This window comes from Panulirus ornatus, chromosome 18 (genome assembly GCF_036320965.1).
Source record: "Panulirus ornatus isolate Po-2019 chromosome 18, ASM3632096v1, whole genome shotgun sequence".
NCBI classification, from domain to species: Eukaryota; Metazoa; Arthropoda; class Malacostraca; order Decapoda; family Palinuridae; genus Panulirus; species Panulirus ornatus.
In genome coordinates, this window is record NC_092241.1 from 25,292,814 (window position 1) to 25,319,879 (window position 27,066).

General features: G+C 40.9%; 1 protein-coding gene across 1 annotated transcript in view; it reads left to right on the forward strand.

Moving 5' to 3' along the window:
* The window catches only part of LOC139755007 (lysophospholipase D GDPD1-like), a 183,328-nt gene that overhangs the window by 72,428 nt on the left and 83,834 nt on the right, over positions 1-27,066 (forward strand). The window contains exons 3-4 of the mRNA XM_071672915.1: positions 5,132-5,438; positions 20,308-20,397. Coding sequence (XP_071529016.1) covers positions 5,132-5,438; positions 20,308-20,397 — 397 coding nt within the window. The remainder of the gene's footprint in view (positions 1-5,131; positions 5,439-20,307; positions 20,398-27,066) is intronic.

Below are 27,066 nucleotides of genomic sequence, written 5' to 3' on the forward strand. Positions count from 1 at the left end.
CAAGTATGAAGTCTGTTGTGGATGAGAGAGCTTGGGAAGTGAGTCAGTTGTTGTTCGCTGATGATACAGCGCTGGTGGCTGATTCATGTGAGAAACTGCAGAAGTTGGTGACTGAGTTTGGTAAAGTGTGTGAAAGAAGAAAGTTAAGAGTAAATGTGAATAAGAGCAAGGTTATTAGGTACAGTAGGGTTGAGGGTCAATTCAATTGGGAGGTGAGTTTGAATGGAGAAAAACTGGAGGAAGTGAAGTGTTTTAGATATCTGGGAGTGGATCTGGCAGCGGATGGAACCATGGAAGCGGAAGTGGATCATAGGGTGGGGGAGGGGGCGAAAATTCTGGGAGCCTTGAAGAATGTGTGGAAGTCGAGAACATTATCTCGGAAAGCAAAAATGGGTATGTTTGAAGGAATAGTGGTTCCAACAATGTTGTATGGTTGCGAGGCGTGGACTATGGATAGAGTTGTGCGCAGGAGGATGGATGTGCTGGAAATGAGATGTTTGAGGACAATATGTGGTGTGAGGTGGTTTGATCGAGTAAGTAATGTAAGGGTAAGAGAGATGTGTGGAAATAAAAAGAGCGTGGTTGAGAGAGCAGAAGAGGGTGTTTTGAAATGGTTTGGTCACATGGAGAGAATGAGTGAGGAAAGATTGACCAAGAGGATATATGTGTCGGAGGTGGAGGGAACGAGGAGAAGAGGGAGACCAAATTGGAGGTGGAAAGATGGAGTGAAAAAGATTTTGTGTGATCGGGGCCTGAACATGCAGGAGGGTGAAAGGAGGGCAAAGAATAGAGTGAATTGGAGCGATGTGGTATACCGGGGTTGACGTGCTGTCAGTGGATTGAATCAAGGCATGTGTATGGGGGTGGGTTGGGCCATTTCTTTCGTCTGTTTCCTTGCGCTACCTCGCAAACGCGGGAGACAGCAACAAAGCAAAAAAAAAAAATATATATATATATATATATATATATATATATATATATATATATATATATATATATATATATATATATATAAAGTGGGGGGAAGAAGGGGAAGAGGAAAACCAAATTGGAGATGGACAAATGGACTGCAACAGATTTTGAGTGATCAGATTCTTAAAATACTGGGGGGTGATGCACAGGATTGAGTGAATTGGAACAGTGTGGTATACAGAGGTTGACATGCCATCAGCAGATGAACCAGGGCATTTGAAGCAGCTAGGGTAAACCTTGGAAATATCTGTAGGGCATGTTTTTGGACAGGGAGCTATGCTTTTGATAGAAATCAGGTATGAAAATAGAATTGGCCACTGCCGTGTTAGTGTTTGTGAAAGTTACTTTGTTGAGTTACAAACAAACATATATTAATCATGTCAATTTTTGTTGTTGTCTGTTTGAACAAATGTAGTGTTCTGTTCTGCACACATAAATCACAGATATATTATTGCTTAGAATAAGAAATCAGGCACCTACTTATATACTTATTATAAAAAGTTGGGCACTATTGTTTGCGGTCTTAGTATTGGGCTACATTAGCTGACGTGAGGTAGAGTATTTGCTTTCCAGGCATAGAGAATCCAAAGAAGTCATTTTGATTACAGCACAATAGATTCCTAGCTATCAGCAAATGAGGGAGTGATGTGGTCAGTATCTTATATGTAGGTGTTTGACTTTCAAGCTTATGATAAATTAGTACCCATTCACACTTATGTTGATGGGAGAAGGGGGTTTCTACATGATAAACTGGAAGCTGGGTTCAAAATGTCAACAATATGAGTTAGAGGAATGTCTCAACCAATTGGCCACCACTGCCCCAACTGAACCATGGTGGTGTGCAGCCATAGAAGAAAGCAGTGATTGTGCACTGTGTGGCACTTTGAAAACAAGCATTGTGAGGATAGTACATGTTTTTTGAACATGAAATGCTCTTTGAATTTTTTGCATAATTTTCACAGCAATTTCTAGCTTTCCAGTGTTATTATCAGAATGAATTATGTTGACTTGAAAAGCTGGTAAAAGAGCAAAGAGTTAGTGTGACAGTATTTCTGGCAGAAAAACTCTCATTTGTCAAAATAATTTCATAGTGCTATCTAGCATCTTGCATACCAAACAAATTTTTGTTAACTTAATTATCTGAATTTGTGTAGATTTAACTAGTATGAAAAAAAAAAGGAGAGATAGGAAGTTTGTTTGAGGAGAGGAACCTCAATGTCCTGGCTCTGAAGTAAAAGCTCAAGGGTAAAAGAGAAGAACAGTTTTGGTACGTTGTGGGAGTAAAGCTAGAGGGTTGGTAAGAGGGCAAAATAAGGAAGGGATTGCACTACTCCTGAAGAAGTTGTGGGATGTGTGAGAGAGTGTAAGGAAGTGAGCTGTAGACTGATGTGGGTAAAAATGAAAGTGGATTGTGAAAGATGGATGATTGTTAATGCTTGTGCATCTGGCCATGGGAAGAAAGAGGAGCGGTATGTGTTTTAGGAGCAGCTGACAAAGTGTGTCAGCAGTTTTGGTGCAAGAGACTAGGTATTAGTGATTGGTGATTTCGATGCAAAGGTTAGAAAAATTTGGCAATTGAAGCTATGATTGAGGAGCATGGGGTATTCAGTAAGGTGAATGGAATTGCTGAATAGCTTGTGCAGTTGTGTGCTGAAAAAGGGCTGGTGATTGGGAATGTCTGGTTTAAAAAGAGGGACATATGCAGGTATATGTATGAGAGTAGGTAATATGGCCTTTGGGTATTATTGGATAATATAAAGATTGATAGGTGTGCAAAAGAGAGAGACTGAATGTTATGTGAGGGGTGGGTGTGCAAAAGAGAGACTGAATGTTCTGTGAGGGGTAGTTGAAGGGATGTCTTACCCATTACTTAGTGGAGGCCATTGTGAAACTTTGTGGAGGTTTTTGGAAAAGAGGAAATGATGTGGGTGATAAAGAGAGTAGTGATAGTACTTAACTTAGAAAAGAGACTTGTGTGAAGATTTATCAGGAGAGATTGAGTGTAAACTGGAAAAGGTGAGACTAAACAAAGCTAGGGATTGGGTGAGGAATGGGAGGTTTTTAGGGAATCCTGTAAGCATATATGAGAGAAACATGCAACATGCGTAAGGTGGGAGGTAGAGGTGAAAAAGATTCGTAAGTAGTGGGATGAAGTAAAGTTGCTAATGAAAGAAAAAAGAGAGGTATATGGGTAATATTTATAGGAAGGAGTGCAAATGATTGGGAGATATGTAACACAAAGCAGCAGGAGGTCAAGAGAAAGTTGCAATGGTTGAAAAAGGGAAAATAAGAGTTGGGTTGAGCAAGTATCGTTAAACTTTTGGGGAGAATAAAATGTCTTGTAATGAGGCTAATAGTGTGCAAAAATCAAGAGAAGAAATGGGAACATCGCTGAAGGGGCAATTGGGAAAGTGGTAACAGGTAGTGATGAGGTGAGGAGTAGATGGAGTAATTTGAAGGATAGTTAAATATGTTTGACAATAGATTGACAGATGTGGTGTGTTTGTGTCCAAGAGGTATGCTGAATGGGGAGTCATGGAAAGTGGGTTGGTGAAGAGAGAAGAGGTGGTGAAAGCATTGTGTAAGGTGAAATTTGGCAAACCAGCTGGAGTGAATGGCATTGCTGTTGAATTTCTGTAGAAAGGGATGACTGTTGTTGATTAGTGAGTTAGGGTTTTCTGTGAGGTGCCCGAGGATTGCTGGAATACATGTATAGTGTCACTGTATGAAGGCAAGGGGAACAAAGGTGAATATTCAAGCTATAGAGATATAAATCTGAGAGTACCAGGTAAGTTGTATGGGAGATTGGTGATTGAGAGGGTGAAGACTTGTACAAAGCATCAGACTATAGAGGAATAAAGTGGCTTTAGAAGAGTTAGGTGGTATGTGGATGAGGTGTTTGCTTTACAGAATGTGTGTGAGAAACATATAGAAAAAACAGATGGATTTGTATGTAGCATGTATAGATCTGGAGAAGGCATGTAATAGGGTTGATAGAGATGCCTTGTAAAAGGTCTTATGAGTGTGTGGTGTGAGAGGAAAGCTGCTGGAAGCAGTGAGATTTTATCAGAGGTGTAAGGTGTGTGTATGAGATGGAAGAGAGGAGAGTGAGTGATCTTAGGTGAAGGTTGGTCTGTGGCAGGGGTATTTGATGTCTCCATGGCTGTTTAATTTGTTTATGGATGGGATGGTGAGGGAGGTATATGTAATTCTTGGAGAGAGGGTCGAGTATGCAGTCTTAAGAGGTAAGGAAGCCTGGGAAGTGAGTCAGTTGTCATTTGCTGATGAATAAGTAACTGTTGGACTTGGTGACTGAGTTTCAGAGAGCATGTGAAAGGAAGAAGTTGAGAGTAAATGTGAATAAAACGAGGTTATTAGGTTTAACAGGGCAGAGGAATGAGTTGATGTGTGAGTTTTAGTGGAGGAGATTTGGAAGTGAAGTGCTTTAGATACGTGGGAGGGGACATAGTACCAAATGGAACCATGAAACAGAAGTAAGTCATAAGTTGGGTGAAGGGATGAAGGTTCTGTGAACATTGAGGAATGTATGGAAAGAGGCTGTTTGGGTTTGCCTGAAGATATGGTAATCTCAGCAATGTTGTATGGATGTAAGGTTTGAGGCCAGTGTATGGTATCAGGTGGTTTGATCAGTTAAGTAATGAAAGGATAAGAGAGGTGTGGTAATAAGAAGAATGTTGTTGAGGGAGCTGAAGTGGGTATATGCAGAGAACTAGTGAGGAGAGATTGACCAAGGGGATATATATGTTAGAAGTGTAGGGGAAAGGAGAGACCAAATTGGAGATGGAAGGATGGATTGATAAGGCTTTTAAGAACAAAAGATGTGCAAGGGATAGAGTGAAGTGGAACATTGTGATATGTAGTTGACATACTGTAATTAAGCTGAACTAGGGCATGTGAAGCTGCCAGGGGAAGCTATGGAAAGATCTGTGGGGCTTGTTTGTGGATAGGGGGCTGCAGTTTCTGTGCATTTTTACATGACATCTAAAGAATGAACCTGAGCATATCTTGCCCTCTTTCATCTGTTCCTGGTGCCACCTCGCAAATGCGGGAAATTGTGAACAAGTGTGAAAGTGAAATTGCTTTTTTTAATTGAAGTTGGCTTTTTATCTCATCATTACAAAGAACTTTTTTATTGCAGCGCAGTTAATTTGGGAACAGACATGATAGAACTTGACTGCCAGCTAACCAGAGATGGTCAGGTTGTAGTGTCACATGACTCTGTTCTTGATGTTCGCACAGAATTAAAAGGATCAATATCAGAGTACAATTATGCAGAATTACCTCCTATCAAGGAACAAATTCCAATAGACTTCATGCCAGGCATAACATTTAGCAGCAACAATGAAGACCGAAGATTTCCCCTGCTTGAAGAAACTTTTCAGCACTTTCCAAACACACCAATCAACATTGATATCAAGATTGACAGCAACGAATTGATATCAAAAGTAAGTAACTGTCTCCAGAAATTTTTTATCATTCTCAAGTAGCAATTAATTTTCTAATAATATATACAATTTTGAGTAGATATGGCTGAGTGATTGTTGAAAATTCTTTATAAATGAGTATAGATGTGTTCATTTACATGTATCAGAAACAGAATATTTCATATTACACACCCTAACACTGACACACACACACATACATACATACATACATACATACATACATACATACATACATACATACATACATACATACACACACACACACACACACACACACACACACACACAAACACACACACACACACACACACACACACACACACACACACACAAGAAATAGTGGAGGATAGATCTTTCAGATAATGCATAATGTGAAGAGTAACATGAAAGAAGAAATGCATAGTGATGTAAGTATCATATGATCCTCCAAGTAATTGCAACAATCCAAAACATACAATTATAATGAAGAAGGAATCAAGATGGTACATGAAGCAATAATATACTCACATCTCAGAGATGGAAAAGTTTGAATAAATGATGGAGGATTTCACATAGCTAGAGATAGACCAGGGGAATATGGATTTACATGCTGATAGGAAAATTTCTTATACCAACATGTCAGTAAGTCTGCTAGGATGGGAGGAACTGAGTTTGGAAAAGTGTGTGAAAGGGGAAAGTTGACAGTAAATGTGAATAAGAGCAAGGTTATTAGGTTCAGCAGGGTTGAGGATAAGTTAGTTGGGATGTAAGTATGAATGGAGAAAAATTGGAGGAAGTGATGTTTTTAGATATCTAGGAATGGACTTTGCAGTGAACAGAACAATGGAAGCAGAAGTGAGTAATGGGGTCAGGGAGGGGGTGAAGGTTCTTGGAGCAATGAAGAATGTGTAGAAGGAGAGAATGTTATCTCAGAGAGCAAAAATGGGAATGTTTAAAAAGATAGTAGCTCCAGCAATATTATATGGTTGCGAGGCATGGGCTGTAGATAGGGTTGTATGGAGGAGGGTGGATGTGTTGGAAATTAAATGTTTGAGGACAGTAGGTGGTGTGAGGTGGTTTGATTAAGTAAGTAATGAAAGGATAAGAGATTTGTGGAAATAGAATGAATGTGATTGGGAAAACAGAAGAGGGTGTGTTGAAATGGTTAGGACAAATGGAGAGAATGAGTGAGGAAAGGTTTACAAAGAGGATATATGTGTCAGAGGTGGCAGGGCCAAGGAGAAGCAGGAAACCAAATTGGAGGTGGAAGGATGGAGTGAAAAAAAATTTAAGCACTCAGGACCTGAACATACAGGAGGGTGAGAGGCATGCAAGGAATAGATTGAATTGGAACAATGTGGTATACCAGGGTCGACGTGCTGTCACTGGATTGAACCAGGGTATGTGAAGTGTCTGAGGTAAACCATGGAAAGTTTTGTTGGGCCTGGATGGGGAAAGGGAGCTGTGGTTCAATGCATTATACATGACAGCTAGAGACTGAGTGTGAACGAATGTGATCTTTGTTGTCTTTTCCTAGCGCTACCTTGCACGCATGTAGGGGAAGAGGGTTGTCATTTCATGTGTGGCAGGGTGGCGATGGGAATGAATAAAGGCAGCAAGTATAAATTATGTACATATGTATATATGTACATGTCTGTGTATGTATATGTACGTATACGTTGAAATGTATAGCTCTGTATATGTGCGTGTGTGGACGTGTATGTATATGCATGTGTATGTGGGTGAGTTGGACCATTCTTTCGTCTGTTTTGTTGCGCAGCCTCACTTATGCAGGAGACAGCGACAAAGTATATCAATAAATGAATAGATAGATAAATCTTTCTTTCTTCTTTCATACTATTCGCCATTTCCCACGTTAGCAAGGTAGCATTAAGAACAGAGGACTGGACCTTTGAGGGAATATCCTCACCTGGCGCCCTTCTGTGTTCCTTCTTTTGGAAATTAAAAAAAAAAAAGAAGAGAGGGAAGGATTTCCAGCCTCCCACTTCCTTCCCTTTTAGTCACCTTCTACAACACGCAGGGAATACGTGGGAAGTATTCTATCTCCCCTATCCTCAGGGATAGGGGAAATATATATATATATATATATATATATATATATATATATATATATATATATATATATATATATATATATTTTTTTTTTTTTTTTTTTTTTTTTTTATACTTTGTCGCTGTCTCCTGCGTTTGCGAGGTAGCGCAAGGAAACAGACGAAAGAAATGGCCCAACCCCCCCCCATACACATGTACATACACACGTCCACACACGCAAATATACATACCTACACAGCTTTCCATGGTTTACCCCGGACGCTTCACATGCCTTGGTTCAATCCACTGACAGCACGTCAACCCCTGTATACCACATCACTCCAATTCGCTCTATTTCTTGCCCTCCTTTCACCCTCCTGCATGTTCATTCCCCGATCACACAAAATCCTTTTCACTCCATCTTTCCACCTCCAATTTGGTCTCCCTCTTCTCCTCGTTCCCTCCACCTCCGACACATATATCCTCTTGGTCAATCTTTCCTCACTCATTCTCTCCATGTGCCCAAACCATTTCAAAACACCCTCTTCTGCTCTCTCAACCACGCTCTTTTTATTTCCACACATCTCTCTTACCCTTACGTTACTTACTCGATCAAACCACCTCACACCACACATTGTCCTCAAGCATCTCATTTCCAGCACATCCATCCTCCTGCTCACAACTCTATCCATAGCCCACGCCTCGCAACCATACAACATTGTTGGAACCACTATTCCTTCAAACATACCCATTTTTGCTTTCCGGGATAATGTTCTCGACTTCCACACATTTTTCAAGGCTCCCAAAATTTTCGCCCCCTCCCCCACCCTATGATCCACTTCCGCTTCCATGGTTCCATCCGCTGACAGATCCACTCCCAGATATCTAAAACACTTCACTTCCTCCAGTTTTTCTCCATTCAAACTCACCTCCCAATTGACTTGACCCTCAACCCTACTGTACCTAATAACCTTGCTCTTATTCACATTTACTCTTAACTTTCTTCTTCCACACACTTTACCAAACTCCGTCACCAGCTTCTGCAGTTTCTCACATGAATCCGCCACCAGCGCTGTATCATCAGCGAACAACAACTGACTCACTTCCCAAGCTCTCTCATCCCCAACAGACTTCATACTTGCCCCTCTTTCCAAAACTCTTGCATTTACCTCCCTAACAACCCCATCCATAAACAAATTAAACAACCATGGAGACATCACACACCCCTGCCGCAAACCTACATTCCCTGAGAACCAATCACTTTCCTCTCTTCCTACACGTACACATGCCTTACATCCTCGATTAAAACTTTTCACTGCTTCTAACAACTTGCCTCCCACACCATATATTCTTAATACCTTCCACAGAGCATCTCTATCAACTCTATCATATGCCTTCTCCAGATCCATAAATGCTACATACAAATCCATTTGCTTTTCTAAGTATTTCTCACATACCTTGTTCAAAGCAAACACCTGATCCACACATCCTCTACCACTTCTGAAACCACACTGCTCTTCCCCAATCTGATGCTCTGTACATGCCTTCACCCTCTCAATCAGTACCCTCCCATATAATTTACCAGGAATACTCAACAAACTTATACCTCTGTAATTTGAGCACTCACTCTTATCCCCTTTGCCTTTGTACAATGGCACTATGCACGCATTCCGCCAATCCTCAGGCACCTCACCATGAGTCATACATACATTAAATAACCTTACCAACCAGTCAACAATACAGTCACCCCCTTTTTTAATAAATTCCACTGCAATACCATCCAAACCTGCTGCCTTGCCGGCTTTCATCTTCCGCAAAGCTTTTACTACCTCTTCTCTGTTTACCAAATCATTTTCCCTAACCCTCTCACTTTGCACACCACCTCGACCCAAACACCCTATATCTGCCACTCTGTCATCAGACACATTCAACAAACCTTCAAAATACTCATTCCATCTCCTTCTCACATCACCACTACTTGTTATCACCTCCCCATTTACGCCCTTCACTGAAGTTCCCATTTGCTCCCTTGTCTTACGCACCCTATTTACCTCCTTTCAGAACATCTTTTTATTCTCCCTAAAATTTACTGATAGTCTCTCACCCCAACTCTCATTTGCCCTTTTTTTCACCTCTTGCACCTATATATATATATATATATATATATATATATTTTTTTTTTTTTTTCTATACTTTGTCGCTGTCTCCCGCGTTTGCGAGGTAGCGCAAGGAAACAGACAAAAGAAATGGCCCCCCCCCCCCATACACATGTATATACATACGTCCACACATGCAAATATACATACCTACACAGCTTTCCATGGTTTACCCCAGACGCTTCACATGCCTTGATTCAATCCACTGACAGCACGTCAGCCCCGGTATACCACATCGCTCCAATTCACTCTATTCCTTGCCCTCCTTTCACCCTCCTGCATGTTCAGGCCCCGATCACACAAAATCTTTTCACTCCATCTTTCCACCTCCAATTTGGTCTCCCTCTTCTCCTCGTTCCCTCCACCTCCGACACATATATCCTCTTGGTCAATCTTTCCTCACTCATCCTCTCCATGTGCGCAAACCACTTCAAAACACCCTCTTCTGCTCTCTCAACCACGCTCTTTTTATTTCCACACATCTCTCTTACCCTTACGTTACTCACTCGATCAAACCACCTCACACCACACATTGTCCTCAAACATCTCATTTCCAGCACATCCATCCTCCTGCGCACAACTCTATCCATAGCCCACGCCTCGCAACCATACAACATTGTTGGAACCACTATTCCTTCAAACATACCCATTTTTGCTTTCCGAGATAATGTTCTCGACTTCCACACATTCTTCAAGGCCCCCAGAATTTTCGCCCCCTCCCCCACCCTATGATCCACTTCCGCTTCCATGGTTCCATCCGCTGCCAGATCCACTCCCAGATATCTAAAACACTTCACTTCCTCCAGTTTTTCTCCATTCAAACTCACCTCCCAATTGACTTGACCCTCAACCCTACTGTACCTAATAACCTTGCTCTTATTCACATTTACTCTTAACTTTCTTCTTCCACACACTTTACCAAACTCAATCACCAGCTTCTGCAGTTTCTCACATGAATCAGCCACCAGCACTGTGTCATCAGTGAACAACAACTGACTCACTTCCCAAGCTCTCTCATCCCCAACAGACTTCATACTTGCCCCTCTTTCCAAAACTCTTGCATTCACCTCCCTAACAACCCCATCCATAAACAAATTAAACAACCATAGAGACATCACACACCCCTGCCGCAAACCTACATTCACTGAGAACCAATCACTTTCCTCCCTTCCTACACGTACACATGCCTTACATCCTCGATAAAAACTTTTCACTGCTTCTAACAACTTTCCTCCCACACCATATATTCTTAATACCTTCCACAGAGCATCTCTATCAACTCTATGTATGCCTTCTCCAGATCCATAAATGCTACATACAAATCCATTTGCTTTTCTAAGTATTTCTCACATACATTCTTCAAAGCAAACACCTGATCCACACATCCTCTACCACTTCTGAAACCACACTGCTCTTCCCCAATCTGATGCTCTGTACATGCCTTCACCCTCTCAATCAATACCCTCCCATATAATTTACCAGGAATACTCAACAAACTTATACCTCTGTAATTTGAGCACTCACTCTTATCCCCTTTGCCTTTGTACAATGGCACTATGCACGCATTCCGCCAATCCTCAGGCACCTCACCATGAGTCATACATACATTAAATAACCTTACCAACCAGTCAACAATACAGTCACCCCCTTGTTTAATAAATTCCACTGCAATACCATCCAAACCTGCTGCCTTGCCGGCTTTCATCTTCCGCAAAGCTTTCACTACCTCTTCTCTGTTTACCAAATCATTTTCCCTAACCCTCTCACTTTGCACACCACCTCGACCAAAACACCCTATATCTGCCACTCTATCATCAAACACATTCAACAAACCTTCAAAATACTCACTCCATCTCCTTCTCACATCACCACTACTTGTTATCACCTCCCCATTTGACGTGCTGTCAGTGGATTGAATCAAGGCATGGAAAGCTGTGTAGGTATGTATATTTGCGTGTGTGGACGTATGTATATACATGTGTATGGGGGGGGTTGGGCCATTTCTTTCGTCTGTTTCCTTGCGCTACCTCGCAAACGCGGGAGACAGCGACAAAGTAAAGTAAAGTAAAGTAAAGTAAAGTAAAGTGTGTGGAAGAAGAAAGTTAAGAGTAAATGTCAATAAGAGCAAGGTTATTAGGTACAGTAGGGTTGAGGGTCAAGTCAATTGGGAGGTGAGTTTGAATGGTGAGAGGCTGGAGGAAGTGAAGTGTTTTAGATATCTGGGAGTGGATCTGTCAGCGGATGGAACCATGGAAGCGGAAGTGGATCATAGGGTGGGGGAGGGGGCGAAAATTTTGGGAGCCTTGAAAAATGTGTGGAAGTCGAGAACATTATCCCGGAAAGCAAAAATGGGTATGTTTGAAGGAATAGTAGTTCCAACAATGTTGTATGGTTGCGAGGCGTGGGCTATGGATAGAGTTGTGCGCAGGAGGATGGATGTGCTGGAAATGAGATGTTTGAGGACAATGTGTGGTGTGAGGTGGTTTGATCGAGTAAGTAACGTAAGGGTAAGAGAGATGTGTGGAAATAAAAAGAGCGTGGTTGAGAGAGCAGAAGAGGGTGTTTTGAAATGGTTTGGGCACATGGAGAGAATGAGTGAGGAAAGATTGACCAAGAGGATATATGTGTCGGAGGTGGAGGGAACGAGGAGAAGAGGGAGACCAAATTGGAGGTGGAAAGATGGAGTGAAAAGGATTTTGTGTGATCGGGGCCTGAACATGCAGGAGGGTGAAAGGAGGGCAAGGAATAGAGTGAATTGGAGCGATGTGGTATACAGGGGTTGACGTGCTGTCAGTGGATTGAATCAAGGCATGTGAAGCGTCTGGGGTAAACCATGGAAAGCTGTGTAGGTATGTATATTTGCGTGTGTGGACGTGTGTATGTACATGTGTATGGGGGGGTTGGGCCATTTCTTTCGTCTGTTTCCTTGCGCTACCTCGCAAACGCGGGAGACAGCGACAAAGTATAAAAAAAAAAAAAAAAAAAATATATATATATATATATATATATATATATATATATATATATATATATATATATATGAGGGTTAGTGAGAGGACAAGAGCAAGGGAAGGAGTAGCAATACTCCTGAAACAGGAGTTGTGGGAGTATGTGATAGAATGTAAGAAAGTAAATTCTCGATTAATATGGGTAAAATTGAAAGTTGATGGAGAGAGGTGGGTGATTATTGGTGCATATGCACCTGGGCATGAGAAGAAAGATCATGAGAGGCAAGTGTTTTGGGAGCAGCTAAATGAGTGTGTTAGCGGTTTTGATGCACGAGACCGGGTTATAGTGATGGGTGATTTGAATGCAAAGGTGAGTAATGTGGCAGTTGAGGGAATAATTGGTATGCATGGGGTGTTCAGTGTTGTAAATGGAAATGGTGAAGAGCTTGTAGATTTATGTGCTGAAAAAGGACTGATGATTGGGAATACCTGGTTTAAAAAGCGAGATATACATAAGTATACTTATGTAAGTAGGAGAGATGGCCAGAGAGCGTTATTGGATTACGTGTTAATTGACAGGCGTGCGAAAGAGAGACTTTTGGATGTCAATGTGCTGAGAGGTGCAACTGGAGGGATGTCTGATCATTATCTTGTGGAGGCTAAGGTGAAGATTAGTATGGGTTTTCAGAAAAGAAGAGTGAATGTTGGGGTGAAGAAGGTGGTGAGAGTAAGTGAGCTTGGGAAGCAGACCTGTGTGAAGAAGTATCAGGAGAGACTGTGTACAGAATGGAAAAAGGTGAGAACAATGGAAGTAAGGGGAGTGGGGGAGGAATGGGATGTATTTAGGGAATCAGTGATGGATTGCGCAAAAGATGCTTGTGGCATGAGAAGAGTGGGAGGTGGGCTGTTTAGAAAGGGTAGTGAGTGGTGGGATGAAGAAGTAAGAGTATTAGTGAAAGAGAAGAGAGAGGCATTTGGACGATTTTTGCAGGGAAAAAATGCAATTGAGTGGGAGAAGTATAAAAGAAAGAGACAGGAGGTCAAGAGAAAGGTGCAAGAGGTGAAAAAAAGGGCAAATGAGAGTTGGGGTGAGAGAGTATCATTAAATTTTAGGGAGAATAAAAAGATGTTCTGGAAGGAGGTAAATAGGGTGCGTAAGACAAGGGAGCAAATGGGAACTTCAGTGAAGGGCGTAAATGGGGAGGTGATAACAAGTAGTGGTGATGTGAGAAGGAGATGGAATGAGTATTTTGAAGGTTTGTTGAATGTGTCTGATGACAGAGTGGCAGATATAGGGTGTTTGGGTCGAGGTGGTGTGCAAAGTGAGAGGGTTAGGGAAAATGATTTGGTAAACAGAGAAGAGGTAGTAAAAGCTTTGCGGAAGATGAAAGCCGGCAAGGCAGCAGGTTTGGATGGTATTGCAGTGGAATTTATTAAAAAAGGGGGTGACTGTATTGGTAAGGTTATTTAATGTATGTATGACTCATGGTGAGGTGCCTGAGGATTGGCGGAATGCGTGCATAGTGCCATTGTACAAAGGCAAAGGGGATAAGAGTGAGTGCTCAAATTACAGAGGTATAAGTTTGTTGAGTATTCCTGGTAAATTATATGGGAGGGTATTGATTGAGAGGGTGAAGGCATGTACAGAGCATCAGATTGGGGAAGAGCAGTGTGGTTTCAGAAGTGGTAGAGGTTGTGTGGATCAGGTGTTTGCTTTGAAGAATGTATGTGAGAAATACTTAGAAAAGCATATGGATTTGTATGTAGCATTTATGGATCTGGAGAAGGCATATGATAGAGTTGATAGAGATGCTCTGTGGAAGGTATTAAGAATATATGGTGTGGGAGGCAAGTTGTTAGAAGCAGTGAAAAGTTTTTATCGAGGATGTAAGGCATGTGTATGTGTAGGAAGAGAGGAAAGTGATTGGTTCTCAGTGAATGTAGGTTTGCGGCAGGGGTGTGTGATGTCTCCATGGTTGTTTAATTTGTTTATGGATGGGGTTGTTAGGGAGGTAAATGCAAGAGTCTTGGAAAGAGGGGCAAGTATGAAGTCTGTTGGGGATGAGAGAGCTTGGGAAGTGAGTCAGTTGTTGTTCGCTGATGATACAGCGCTGGTGGCGGATTCATGTGAGAAGCTGCAGAAGCTGGTGACGGAGTTTGGTAAAGTGTGTGGAAGAAGAAAGTTAAGAGTAAATGTGAATAAGAGCAAGGTTATTAGGTACAGTAGGGTTGAGGGTCAAGTCAATTGGGAGGTGAGTTTGAATGGAGAAAAACTGGAGGAAGTGAAGTGTTTTAGATATCTGGGAGTGGATCTGGCAGCGGATGGAACCATGGAAGCGGAAGTGGATCATAGGGTGGGGGAGGGGTCGAAAATTTTGGGAGCCTTGAAAAATGTGTGGAAGTCAAGAACATTATCCCGGAAAGCAAAAATGGGTATGTTTGAAGGAATAGTAGTTCCAACAATGTTGTATGGTTGCGAGGCGTGGGCTATGGATAAAGTTGTGCGCAGGAGGATGGATGTGCTGGAAATGAGATGTTTGAGGACAATGTGTGGTGTGAGGTGGTTTGATCGAGTAAGTAACGTAAGGGTAAGAGAGATGTGTGGAAATAAAAAGAGCGTGGTTGAGAGAGCAGAAGAGGGTGTTTTGAAATGGTTTGGGCACATGGAGAGAATGAGTGAGGAAAGATTGACCAAGAGGATATATGTGTCGGAGGTGGAGGGAACGAGGAGAAGAGGGAGACCAAATTGGAGGTGGAAAGATGGAGTGAAAAGGATTTTGTGTGATCGGGGCCTGAACATGCAGGAGGGTGAAAGGAGGGCAAGGAATAGAGTGAATTGGAGCGATGTGGTATACAGGGGTTGACGTGCTGTCAGTGGATTGAATCAAGGCATGTGAAGCGTCCGGGGTAAACCATGGAAAGCTGTGTAGGTATGTATATTTGCGTGTGTGGACGTGTGTATGTACATGTGTATGGGGGGGGGGTTGGGCCATTTCTTTCGTCTGTTTCCTTGCGCTACCTCGCAAACGCGGGAGACAGCGACAAAGTATAAAAAAAAAAAAAAAAAAAAATTTATATATATATATATATATATCCCTGGGGATAGGGGAGAAAGAATACTTCCCACGTATTCCCTGCGTGTCGTAGAAGGCGACTAAAAGGGGAGGGAGCGGGGGGCTGGAAATCCTTCCCTCTCTTTTTTTTTTCCAAAAGAAGGAACAGAGGGGGGAGCCAGGTGGGGATATTCCCTCAAAGGCCCAGTCCTCTGTTCTTAACGCTACCTCGCTGATGCGGGAAATGGCGAATAGTATGAAAAAAAAAAAAATATATATATATATATATATATATATATATATATATATATATATATATATATATATATATATATATACATGTATTTATATGTGAAAAGGAGAGAGAATGTTAGGGTGAAGAGAGTGGTGAGAGTAAGTGAGCTTGGGAAGGAGACTTGTGTGAGAAGGTCTCAGGAGAGACTGAGTACCAAATGGAAAAAGATGAGAACAAAGGACCTAAGGGGAGTGGGAGAGGAATGGGATATATTTAGGGAAGCAGTAATGGCTTGCACAAAAGATGCTTGTGGCATGAGAAGCATGGGAGGTGGGCAGGTTAGAAAGGGTAGTGAGTGGTGGGATGAAAAAGTAAGATTATTAGTGAAAGACAAGAGAGAGGCGTTTGGACGATTTTTGGAGGGAAATAATACAAATGTGTGGGAGCTGTATAAAAGAAAGAGGCAGGAGGTCAAGAGTAAGGTTCAAGAGGTGAAAAAGAGGGCAAATGAGAGTTGGGATGAGAGAGTATCATTAAATTTTAGGCAGAATAAAAAGATGTTCTGGAAGGAGGTAAATAAAGTGCTTAAGACAAGGGAGCAAATGGGAACTTCAGTGAAGGGGGCTAATGGGGAGGTGATAACAAGTAGTGGTGATGTGAGGTGGTGATGGAGTGAGTATTTTGAATGTTTGTTGAATGTGTTTGATGATAGAGTGGCAGATATAGGGTGTTTTGGTCAAGGTGGTGTGCAAAGTGAGTGGGTTAGGGAAAGTGATTTGGTAAACAGAGAAGAGGTAGTAAAAGCATTGCGGAAGATGAAAGCCGGCAAGGCAGCAGCTTGGATGGTATTGCAGTGGAATTTATTAAAAAAGAGGGTGACTGTATTGTTGACTGGTTGGTAAGGTTATTTAACATATGTATGAATCATGGAGAGGTGCCTGAGGATTGGCGGAATGCTTGCATAGTGCCATTGTACAAAGGCAAAGGTGACAAAGGTGAGTGCTCATATTACAGAGGTATAAGTTTGTTGAGTATTCCTGGTAAATTATATGGGAGGGTATTGATTGAGAGGGTGAAGGCATGTACAGAGCATCAGATTGGGGAAGAGCAGTGTGGTTTCAGAAGTGGTAGAGGATGTGTGGATCAGGTGTTTGCTTTGAAGAATGTATGTGAAAAATATTTAGAAAAGCAAATGGATTTGTATGTAGCATTTATGGATCTGGAGAAGGCGTATGATAGAGTTGATAGAGATGCTCTGTGGAAGGTATTAAGAATATATGGTGTGGGAGGCAAGTTGTTAGAAGCAGTGAAAAGTTTTTATCGAGGATGTAAGGCATATGTATGTGTAGGAAGAGAGGAAAGTGATTGGTTCTCAGTGAATGTAGGTGTGAGGCAGGGGTGTGTGATATCTCCATGGTTGTTTAATTTGTTTATGGATGGGGTTGTTAGGGAGGTGAATGCAAGAGTTTTGAAAAGAGGGGCAAGTATGAAGTCTGTTGGGGATGAGAGAGCTTGGGAAGTGAGTCAGTTGTTGTTTGCTGATGATACAGCGCTGGTGGCTGACTCATGTGAGAAACTGCAAAAGCTGGTGTCTGAGTTTGGTAAAGTGTGTGAAAGAAGAAATTGAGAGTAAATGTGAATAAGAGCAAGGTTATTAGGTACAGTAGGGTTGAGGGTCAATTCAGTTGGGAGGTAAGTTTGAATGGAGAAAAACTGGAGGAAGTAAAGTGTTTTAGATATCTGGGAGTGGATTTGGCAGCGGATGGAACCATGGAAGTGGAAAGGAATCATAGGGTGGGGGAGGGGGCGAAAATTCTGGGAGCCTTGAAGAATGCGTGGAAGTCGAGAACATTATCTCAGAAAGCAAAAATGGGTATGTTTGAACGAATAGTGGTTCCAACAATGTTGTATGGTTGCGAGGGGTGGGCTATGGATAGAGTTGTGTGCAGGAGGGTGGATGTGCTGGAAATGAGATGTTTGAGGACAATATGTGGTGTGAGGTGGTTTGATCGAGTAAGTAATAATAGGGTAAGAGACATATGTGGTAATAAAAAGTGTGGTTGAAAGAGCAGAAGAGGGTGTTTTGATATGGTTTGGTTACATGGAGAGAATGGGTGAGGAAAGATTGACCAAGAGGATATATGTGTCAGAGGTGGAGGGAACGAGGAGAAGTGGGAGACCAAATTGGAGGTGGAAAGATGGAATGAAAAAGATTTTGAGTTATCGTGGCCTGAACATGCAGCAGGGTGAAAGGCGTGCAAGGAATAGAGTTAATTGGAACGATGTGGTATACTGGGGTTGACGTGCTGTCAATGGATTGAACCAGGGCATGTGAAGCGTCTGGGGTAAACCATGGAAAGTTGTGTGGGGCCTGGATGTGGAAAGGGAGCTGTGTTTTTGGTGCATTATTACATGAGAGTTAGAGACTGAGTGTGAACGAATGTGGCCTTTGTTGTCTTTTCCTAGCGCTACCTCGCACACATGAGGGGGAAGTGGTTGTTATTGCATGTGTGGCGAGGTGGCGATGGGAATGAATAAAGGCAGACAGTACCAATTATGTCCATGTGTATATATGTATATGTCTGTGTATGTATATATATGTATACGTTGAGATGTATAGGTATATATATCTGCGTGTGTGGACGTGTATGTATATACATGTGTATGTGGGTGGGTTGGGCCATTCTTTCGTCTGTTTTCTTGCACTACCTCACTAACGCGGGAGACAGCGACAAAGCAAGATAGATATAAATAAATATACATATCATCATTTTCACATATACATACACAGACAAATGCATATATATATACACATGTACATATTCATACTTGCTTTCCTTTATCCATTCCCAGCATCATCACCCCTGCATCAGTGAGGTAGCACCAGGTAAACAGACAAACAAAAAAGGCCACATTTGTTCACACTCATTCTCTAGCTGTCCTGTAATGCACCAAAAGCACAGCTTCCTGTCCACATCCAGGCCCAACAAACCTTTCCAATTGTTTATGGCTTGTGTGGTTAGAAAGGTAAATGCAAGATTTCTGGAGAGAGGGGTGAGTTTGCAGTGTTGGAAATAAGAGGGCCTGGGATGTGAGTTAGTTATTCGCCACTGATACAGCACTAGGGGCTGGTTTGTGTGAGAACCTGCAGAAGTTGGTGATGGAGTTTGGAAAAGTGTGTCACCAGAATTCCACTGTAAGAGAATAATTAAGGAGACTAACAGGGCTTTCAAAAATATTAGTAGTGCATCTAAGTTTTTTTGAAAAGGTACGAGAGTACAGTATAGTTTTCAGTATAAAGAAACAAATCCTTTTATCCTCCCCACACTTGGCATCCAGTCCTCTTCACAATGAATTTGTATGAGAGTGTAATATTTTCTCACAGAATTTATTCAACTGAAGGAAAGATACATGATTACCACATCTTCCTTTAATATCAGTAGGTGGGTAAAACATCATTTGCAGCCCTTCTGGGAGCTCATGTAGCACAGGAACAGTTTGTCACAAAGGTGATAATAAATCACTGGAGTTCACCTGCTATAGAGAGACTTTTGCCATGGCCACCCTATTGAGGGAGTTCCCGGAGGGAATGGGCATCAGAGATAAAGATAGATTGATAGATATATAGAAAGGTAGCAATTTTTTTTTTACCTAATACTAATCTACCATTTCATAAATGTTTCGTTTCACTCCATGATGGAATTTCCAGATCATGCCCGCTGTTTAAAGGTTAAAGGATTTTCTAGGTTCAAAAATGATAAAACACAACTCATCTGTACTAAATTCATGCATCTATAGTATTTTGGTTACATTTCTTCCATAGGCTTAGTTGATCTTCATGAGTCTTGGCATAAAGATATTCAAATTGCTAAAGGTAGAGACTTACTTCATTTCCTCATGAGTGATGATGTTTCTTGTTAATTTTGTCATCCCAAGATACAAGTACACCCAGTAATTCACAGCTCTCATTAATACTCTAAAGGTTATTCCCTGATGATATTCATTAAAACACTAAAGTTTTCCCCCTGATTATTGAAAAAGATCAAAATTTTACTTTACTTGATTCATGTTGACCCCACAAATCCAGGAAGCTCACATCTCCCATTTTCTAACTCACATTTTGTATCTTACCATACTGATCACATATTATCAAAAGCTTTCCATCTTACTTTATAGACTGAAATGTAACTTAAGATGTATCATAGTTTATGTTTCCACTTCCTGCCTTGTCATTTACTGCTGTGCATATCCCTGTATAAATTGTGCTTTATTTGTACTTTTTTTCATCATCACTTTTAAATGTGTAGAACTGATAATTGCATTCTCTCCCATGCACTGCCTCCTCTTTAATACAATTGAATGTGCCTTTTGCAGATGCCTAACTGCATGCATCTGTTCCTGACCAAATTTTCCAATTACCATTCCTCTCCTTTTGTTTTGTAATAGGTGAGCGAATTAGTGAAGAAGTACCAGCGTGAGCACATCACAGTGTGGGGGAACGTAAAGGATGTAGTAACACAGAAATGCTACAAAGAGGTTGGTGGACAGCAGCAATGTTACATGTAATGCTTATAAGTTTAGCCACAGTCGTCCATATCAACATGTAAATCACAAATACTTTTTCATACCTTCTATAGTAACTCAACCGACTTCACTATTCATTAGCACTAGTAGATTCATTTTTTCTGTTTGTTTCAATTTGAAGAACTTGCTAATGGAGCCATTCCAAATGACTTCTTATAATTCTGTCATTCTGCATGCTTTGCCCAGTTTCCCCAAGTTTTAACCATGTTCTTGTCAGTATAATCAATTTTGGATATACCTTCTATTTTCTTTTTTCTACAATTCAGATCAGTCTGCATCACAATAGTTTTAAGCTTTTACATTGTTGTTCACTGTACAATAGGCTTGTTCTAGTTTTATTGCTGTACCACTATGTGTATGCAAACTTGCCTGTCTTCTTTAGCATAAAGATGCCTATCTCAGCTTACCAAGTTCCTGTTGGTATAAGGTTTTTTGTTTATTAGTGTTACTATATCCTCTACAGATCCATACATCATTCATTTCCGTTTGTATAGAATTAGGATCTGCGTCTGTGGTATGTCTGTCTCTCTTGGTTGTTGTTTGTATTTGGATATCTCCAAAATCTACCTCACTCCTTAAGCTCCCATAATGTTTCTCTCCATCCATAGTCTTCTCATTTGTTACTAGTGAATGAACAGCTTTATTGAGAGAAAGGATTTCTTAGTTTGATTTATTGGAAATACAATGCAGAATGCTGCAAACTTAACAGCAAGATTTTTATGCACTTTGATATTATCTGGAAACACATTTACACATATGTGGCACAACAGTTAGGTATCATGTGAAAAATCTAAGAAGGAAGAAAGAACAGAGATCAGGATAGAAAAGGCAGGTAATAATCCCAGGAGCAAATTTTCAATTCCAGGATGAGTTATCAGGTTGAGGGATTCATGGGGAAAGTCCCTCAGTGAAGGAAACAGGTATGCTTCGTGAGATGGAATTAGAAAGAGACTGTAGAAAGCATTGAATTCTGTAGACAGGATATATTTTGGCTATAGAAGGACTTTGATCTACATAAGATACATGAACCTGATGAACTTTCTCCAAATGTACATAGAAATACTTGGGAGACCACTTGAAATAGCATTCAAATAATCAGTCGAATGATTAGTGTCAAGAGAGTTCAAGACAGCAAATCTTATGCCTGTTTTAATCCCTTAACTCCGTCTATTCTGTTTATCTATATCTGACACCCATTCTCTCCAGGAACTCCCCTCAAAGGGATAACCACAGCAAAAGAGTTTACTTATCCCTGTTCTTGCATGGTTCCCTCTCATATGCCATTCCACGCATTCTTCCACCTTTTCTCTGTCTCCAGTATTCTTCCACTGTAAATCCCCATTTCACAAGTGGTCTTCCTCTCACAACAACCCCTTTAATTTTACTATTGTACACTCTCCTTGTAAATTCCTTGTTTTGCATTCTTTTCTACATCCCCAAAACACCTCAAGGTATTATGTTTTACCCATTTTACCACTCCACAACTCATTCCCTTTGCATTCCCCACCATACCAAATCCCTCATACACCCCCTCATTCCTTTCTTCTTCATTCCATGTAGTTATACCATATCCTTTTTTCAAATAGTTCAATTTCACAGCCTCGATTCTTAACCTTTGTGACTCATTCCATGTCTGTTTAAATTGCATAGGTCGTGTTCCGGAGAACCATGCTGTTCCCTAATCCTTCCTTTATTTCCATCCCACACTTCTCCCCTTCATTATTCTATTAAGGGACCCAGTGGCTCTACTTCTCTGTACTGCTGTCTCCCTTATATCTCTTCCACATCATCAAACTTACCCATGATAGCTCCTAAACATAAATTCTCTCATCTCTTCCAGTCTTTCTCCTCCCATATTTGTAACACAGTTTAGTACACTTTCTTCTTTCACTCTGTGGGGTTTTGCATAATCTGTGATTTCGTTGTTTCCATTCAAACAACTATTCTTTTACTTTGCTCACATTTACCTTCAATTAGTTATGCTTATACACATCATAAAACAGTTACAACCTTCTGCAACCCCTCATCACTCTTAGCAAACAACACAGTATCCTCTGCAAATAGACATCACTAACCATCATCACTACTACGTCATCACTACACTCCATGTCTGCACCCCTTTCAATGATTTTGCTTTCACCTCTCTTATCACTCCATTATTATATTTTTTTTTAATTATACTTTGTCCCTGTCTCCCACGTTAGCGAGGTAGCACAAGGAAACAGACGAAAGAATGGCCCAACCCACTCACATACACATGTATATACATACTCATCCACACATGCATATATACATACCTATACATTTCAACATATACCATATATATATACATACACAGACATATACATATATACACATGCACATAATTCATACTTGCTGCCATTATTCATTCCCATCACTACTCCGCCACACATGAAATGACACCCCCCTCCCTCCCGCACGCATGTGAGGTAGTGCTAGGAATAGACAACAAAGGCCACATTCATTCACACTCAGTCTCTAGCTGTCATGTATAATGCACTGAAACCACAGCTCCCTTTCCACATCCAGGCCCCACAAAACTTTCCATGCTTTACCCCAGACGCTTCACATGCCCTGGTTCAATCCAGCGACTGCATGTCCACCCCAGTATACCACATCATTCCATTTCACTCTATTCCTTGCACGCCTTTCACCTTCCTGCATGTTCAGGCCCCGATCGCTCAAAATCTTTTCCACTCCATCCTTCCACCTCCAGTTTGGTCTACCACTTCTCCTCATTCCCTCCACCTCTGACACATATATCCTCTTGGTCAATCTTTCCTTGCTCCTTCTCTCCATGTCATCAAACCACTTCAACACACCCTCTTCTGCTTTCTCAACCACGCTCTTTTATTACCACACATCTCTCTTACCCTTTCATTACTTACTCAATCAAACCATATCACACCACATAGTGACCTCAAACATCTCATTTTCAACACATCCACCCTCCTCCGAACAACCCTATCTATAGCCCACGCCTTGCAACCATATAATGTTGTTGGAACCACTATTCCTTCAGACATACCCAGTTTTGCTTTTGAGGTAATGTTCTCATCTTCCACACATTCTTCAATGCTCCCTGTGACTCACTTCCGCTTCCATGGTTTCATCCACTGCCAAATCCACTCCCAGATATCTAAAACACTTCACTTCCTCCAGTTTTTCTCCATTCAAACTTACCTCCCAGTTGACTTGTCCCTCAACCCTACTGTACCTAATAACCTTGCTCTTATTCACATTTACTCTCAACTTTCTTCTTTCACACATTTTACCAAACTCAGTCACCAGCTTCTCTGCAGTTTCTAACCCGAAAGAGCCACCAGCGCTGTATCATCAGCGAACAACAACTGACTCACTTCCCGAGCCCTCTCATCCACAAGTGCATACTTGCCCCTCTTTCCAAAACTCTTGCATTCACCTCCCTAACAACCCCATCCATAAACAAATTAAATAACCATGGAGATATCACACACCCCTGCCGCAAACCGACAAAGTGTCATCACACAGCCCTTCTTCACACATACATGTATATTGAAACTTCTGCTCAACTCTTCATCCACTTATGTACATGCATTTGCTCCTCTATAGGAAGTTTACAAACCACCCAACAGTTGTCCTCCTGCCCCATACATTCTTAATACATCCCATAAAGTATTCCATTTAACTATGTGATATGCTTTCTTCATATCCATAAAAGCTGCATACAGCCTCCTACCTTTTGCTAAGTACTTTTCAATAGTATTTTTAACTACTAATATATGATCCACACATCCCATATCTTTCCTTATACCCTCTTGCCCTTTGCATTCAGTCACTTCCATTTATCCATGAATCAAAACTTTTACAACAACTTTTCCAGGTATACTTAACAGACTTCTTCCTCTATAATTGCAACATACATCCATTGTACCTTTCCTTTTAAGTAAAGGAACAATAAAAGCTTTCACACAATCCTCAGGCATAACTTCCTGTCCACAAGCTACATTGCATATCAAGTTTATCACTTCATCACACTTTCTCCTCCATACCTCAACATTTCATTCGCAATCCCATCCTTTCCAGGTGCCTTTCTACCTTCAGCCTCATTATTGCTCTTTCTATCTCCCTTCTTGCTATAGGCTCCTGCACTTGTATCCTTTTTCTTCCATTCTCCATACCCATGTATGGAACAAATCCTGCCTCATCTTCATCAGTTCTTCAAAATAATCTTTCCATCTTCCTTTTACTTTCTCCTTTTGATTTAGTAACTCTCATTCTGTACTCCTCACATTAACATTTCCACTCTCAAATTCACATCTTTCCTTTTCTCACCTCCTTCTGATACAATTTCTTATTTTCCCTGAACTTTTCACTCAACTTTTTTCTAGTCTTCGACTCTTTCATTGCTCTCGTCTATAATCTTCTTAACATTTTGCTTACACATCTCATATTTTCTTCTCTCCTTTGCAGAATTTCTACTGGTACATTCCTTTCAAGCAACATACCCTATGCTCTTTTATTCTCTTCCACAATATTCCTAATCTCACATCCCTTTTATTCTTATATCTCATGACCTTGTATCCAACTACTAGTCCTACAGCCATTAACAGTCTTTTTCTAAATATTTTAGATAGCACACATGACTGCATTCCTGCATTTCCTGCACTTTCATCTAAACTTTCAATCACCCTTCTTTCATACTCATCCATGCATTTTGTCTCACTCATCTTCTGACTAGCCAGTCCTTTTACCTCTCCATTCTTCCTCACATTATTCTTTCACTTCTTCCTGACCCTCATCCCCACAAGAACTGCAAAATGGTCAGTCTCTAAAGAATCTTCTTACAGCTCTAGTGTCTAGCACAGATTTTTAAACTTTTCAGCCACAGCCATTTAGTCAGTCGAACCCATTTGTTCTTCATTTCTCATCCATACACACTTGTAGATCATCATGTGCTGAAAAAGGTGTTTGCAAGGATTAAACTCTTCTCAACACAGACATCCACAAAATAACTTCCATTCTCATTTATTCCAGGCACTCCTTTTCAGACCAGCATACCAGTTTCATCCTATCGCACCGCATTCGTATCACCCATTATAGCCACCTTTCTCTCCTTCTCAAAACCATTTGTGCAGTCATTCAGATTTCTCTAGAACTGCTTCATTTTATTTTTACCTCTCATTATCTTCATATTTACAGGCTTTTAGACATATCCATGCATACTTCACAATTCCAATCTTTTGTTTCACCCACACTAAGAAAATTGTCGATCCGTTGCATCCATGCCCATTACTCTAAACTCCTTAATGCCTCTAGATAGATATTTATGCATTGAGTTTTATTGCATCTCTATTTCAAGGCTGTACACTGAACCTGGGTGGTGGCTGAGGTGGTAGTGCAAGATAAAGTCTCCCCAGTCTCCTCACAGTCAGTCATCCTCCAGCCATGCCAATGAGAAACATTTTTGTGAGTTATCTAGAAAGGAAACTGAGTGGCTTTTAGCTAGATTTATTGGACCCTGCAGATGATCCTAAATTACTTGATGATTATGATTTATCCACTAATCATGTGGAGAGTGATGTTACAGACACTTGATCATCAGTGAAAGCTAACCAAGATGAGGCAGGAGAAGGTTCTAAGGCAAAAGTGGAGGCAGTGTTGCCAGTGTCAACATGACCTTGAAATCACTGCCTCTGGCTAGTGCAGCTTGTAACTTCACAAGCTTTTGTTGTTTGTTGTTATCAAAAGAATTATAACAAAATGATGATGATGATGTTACTGATGCAGTAGAGGAGATTTCTGTGGTACTAATAGAAATACACTTATTAATTGTGTGTAGGTACTAATGACACATGGAAGGAGAGATAGGAGTAACTGTTGGAGAATTGTTGCCAATTTATTTGATGTTTTTGAACCAAAACTAATAACATTATGATTTCAAGGGTTTCCAGGAGGGATTTGAATTTATAGATTTGTGACAGCATTTTTACATACATTCTTATATGTTTATGAAGGCTGGACTATACTTTACTTACCTGGGAGCAGCATGTTGAGGCAGGCTCCTTAGTGAGTCTCCATGCATGTTTTGGGCAAAAAATGCCTCGTGTTTAAGTCCTTTTTGAAACAAGTCTCAGCCACATATCAAAATATTTTATGGAAACATAACAAGATTTAAGACCTAGAGATAACTGTACTGAAAGAAAATTTTTATGGTCAGTATTTCTGTATGGGAAACAGAAGGAGTCACACGGGGAGTGCTCATCCTCCTCGTAGGCTCGATTGGGGTGTCTAAATGTGTGTGGATGTAACCAAGATGTGAAAAAAGGAGAGATAGGTAGTATGTTTGAGGAAAGGAACCTGGATGTTTTGGCTCTGAGTGAAATGAAGCTTAAGGGTCAAGGGGAAGAGTGGTTTGGGAATGTCTTGGGAGTAAAGTCAGGGGATAGTGAGAGGACAAGAGCAAGGGAAGGAGTAGCACTACTCCTGAAACAGTTGTGGGAGTATGTGATAGAATGTGAGAAAGTAAATTCTAGATTAATATGGGTAAAACTGAAAGTTAATGGAGAGAGATGGGTGATTATTGGTGCATATGCTCCTGGGCATGAGAAGAAAGATCAT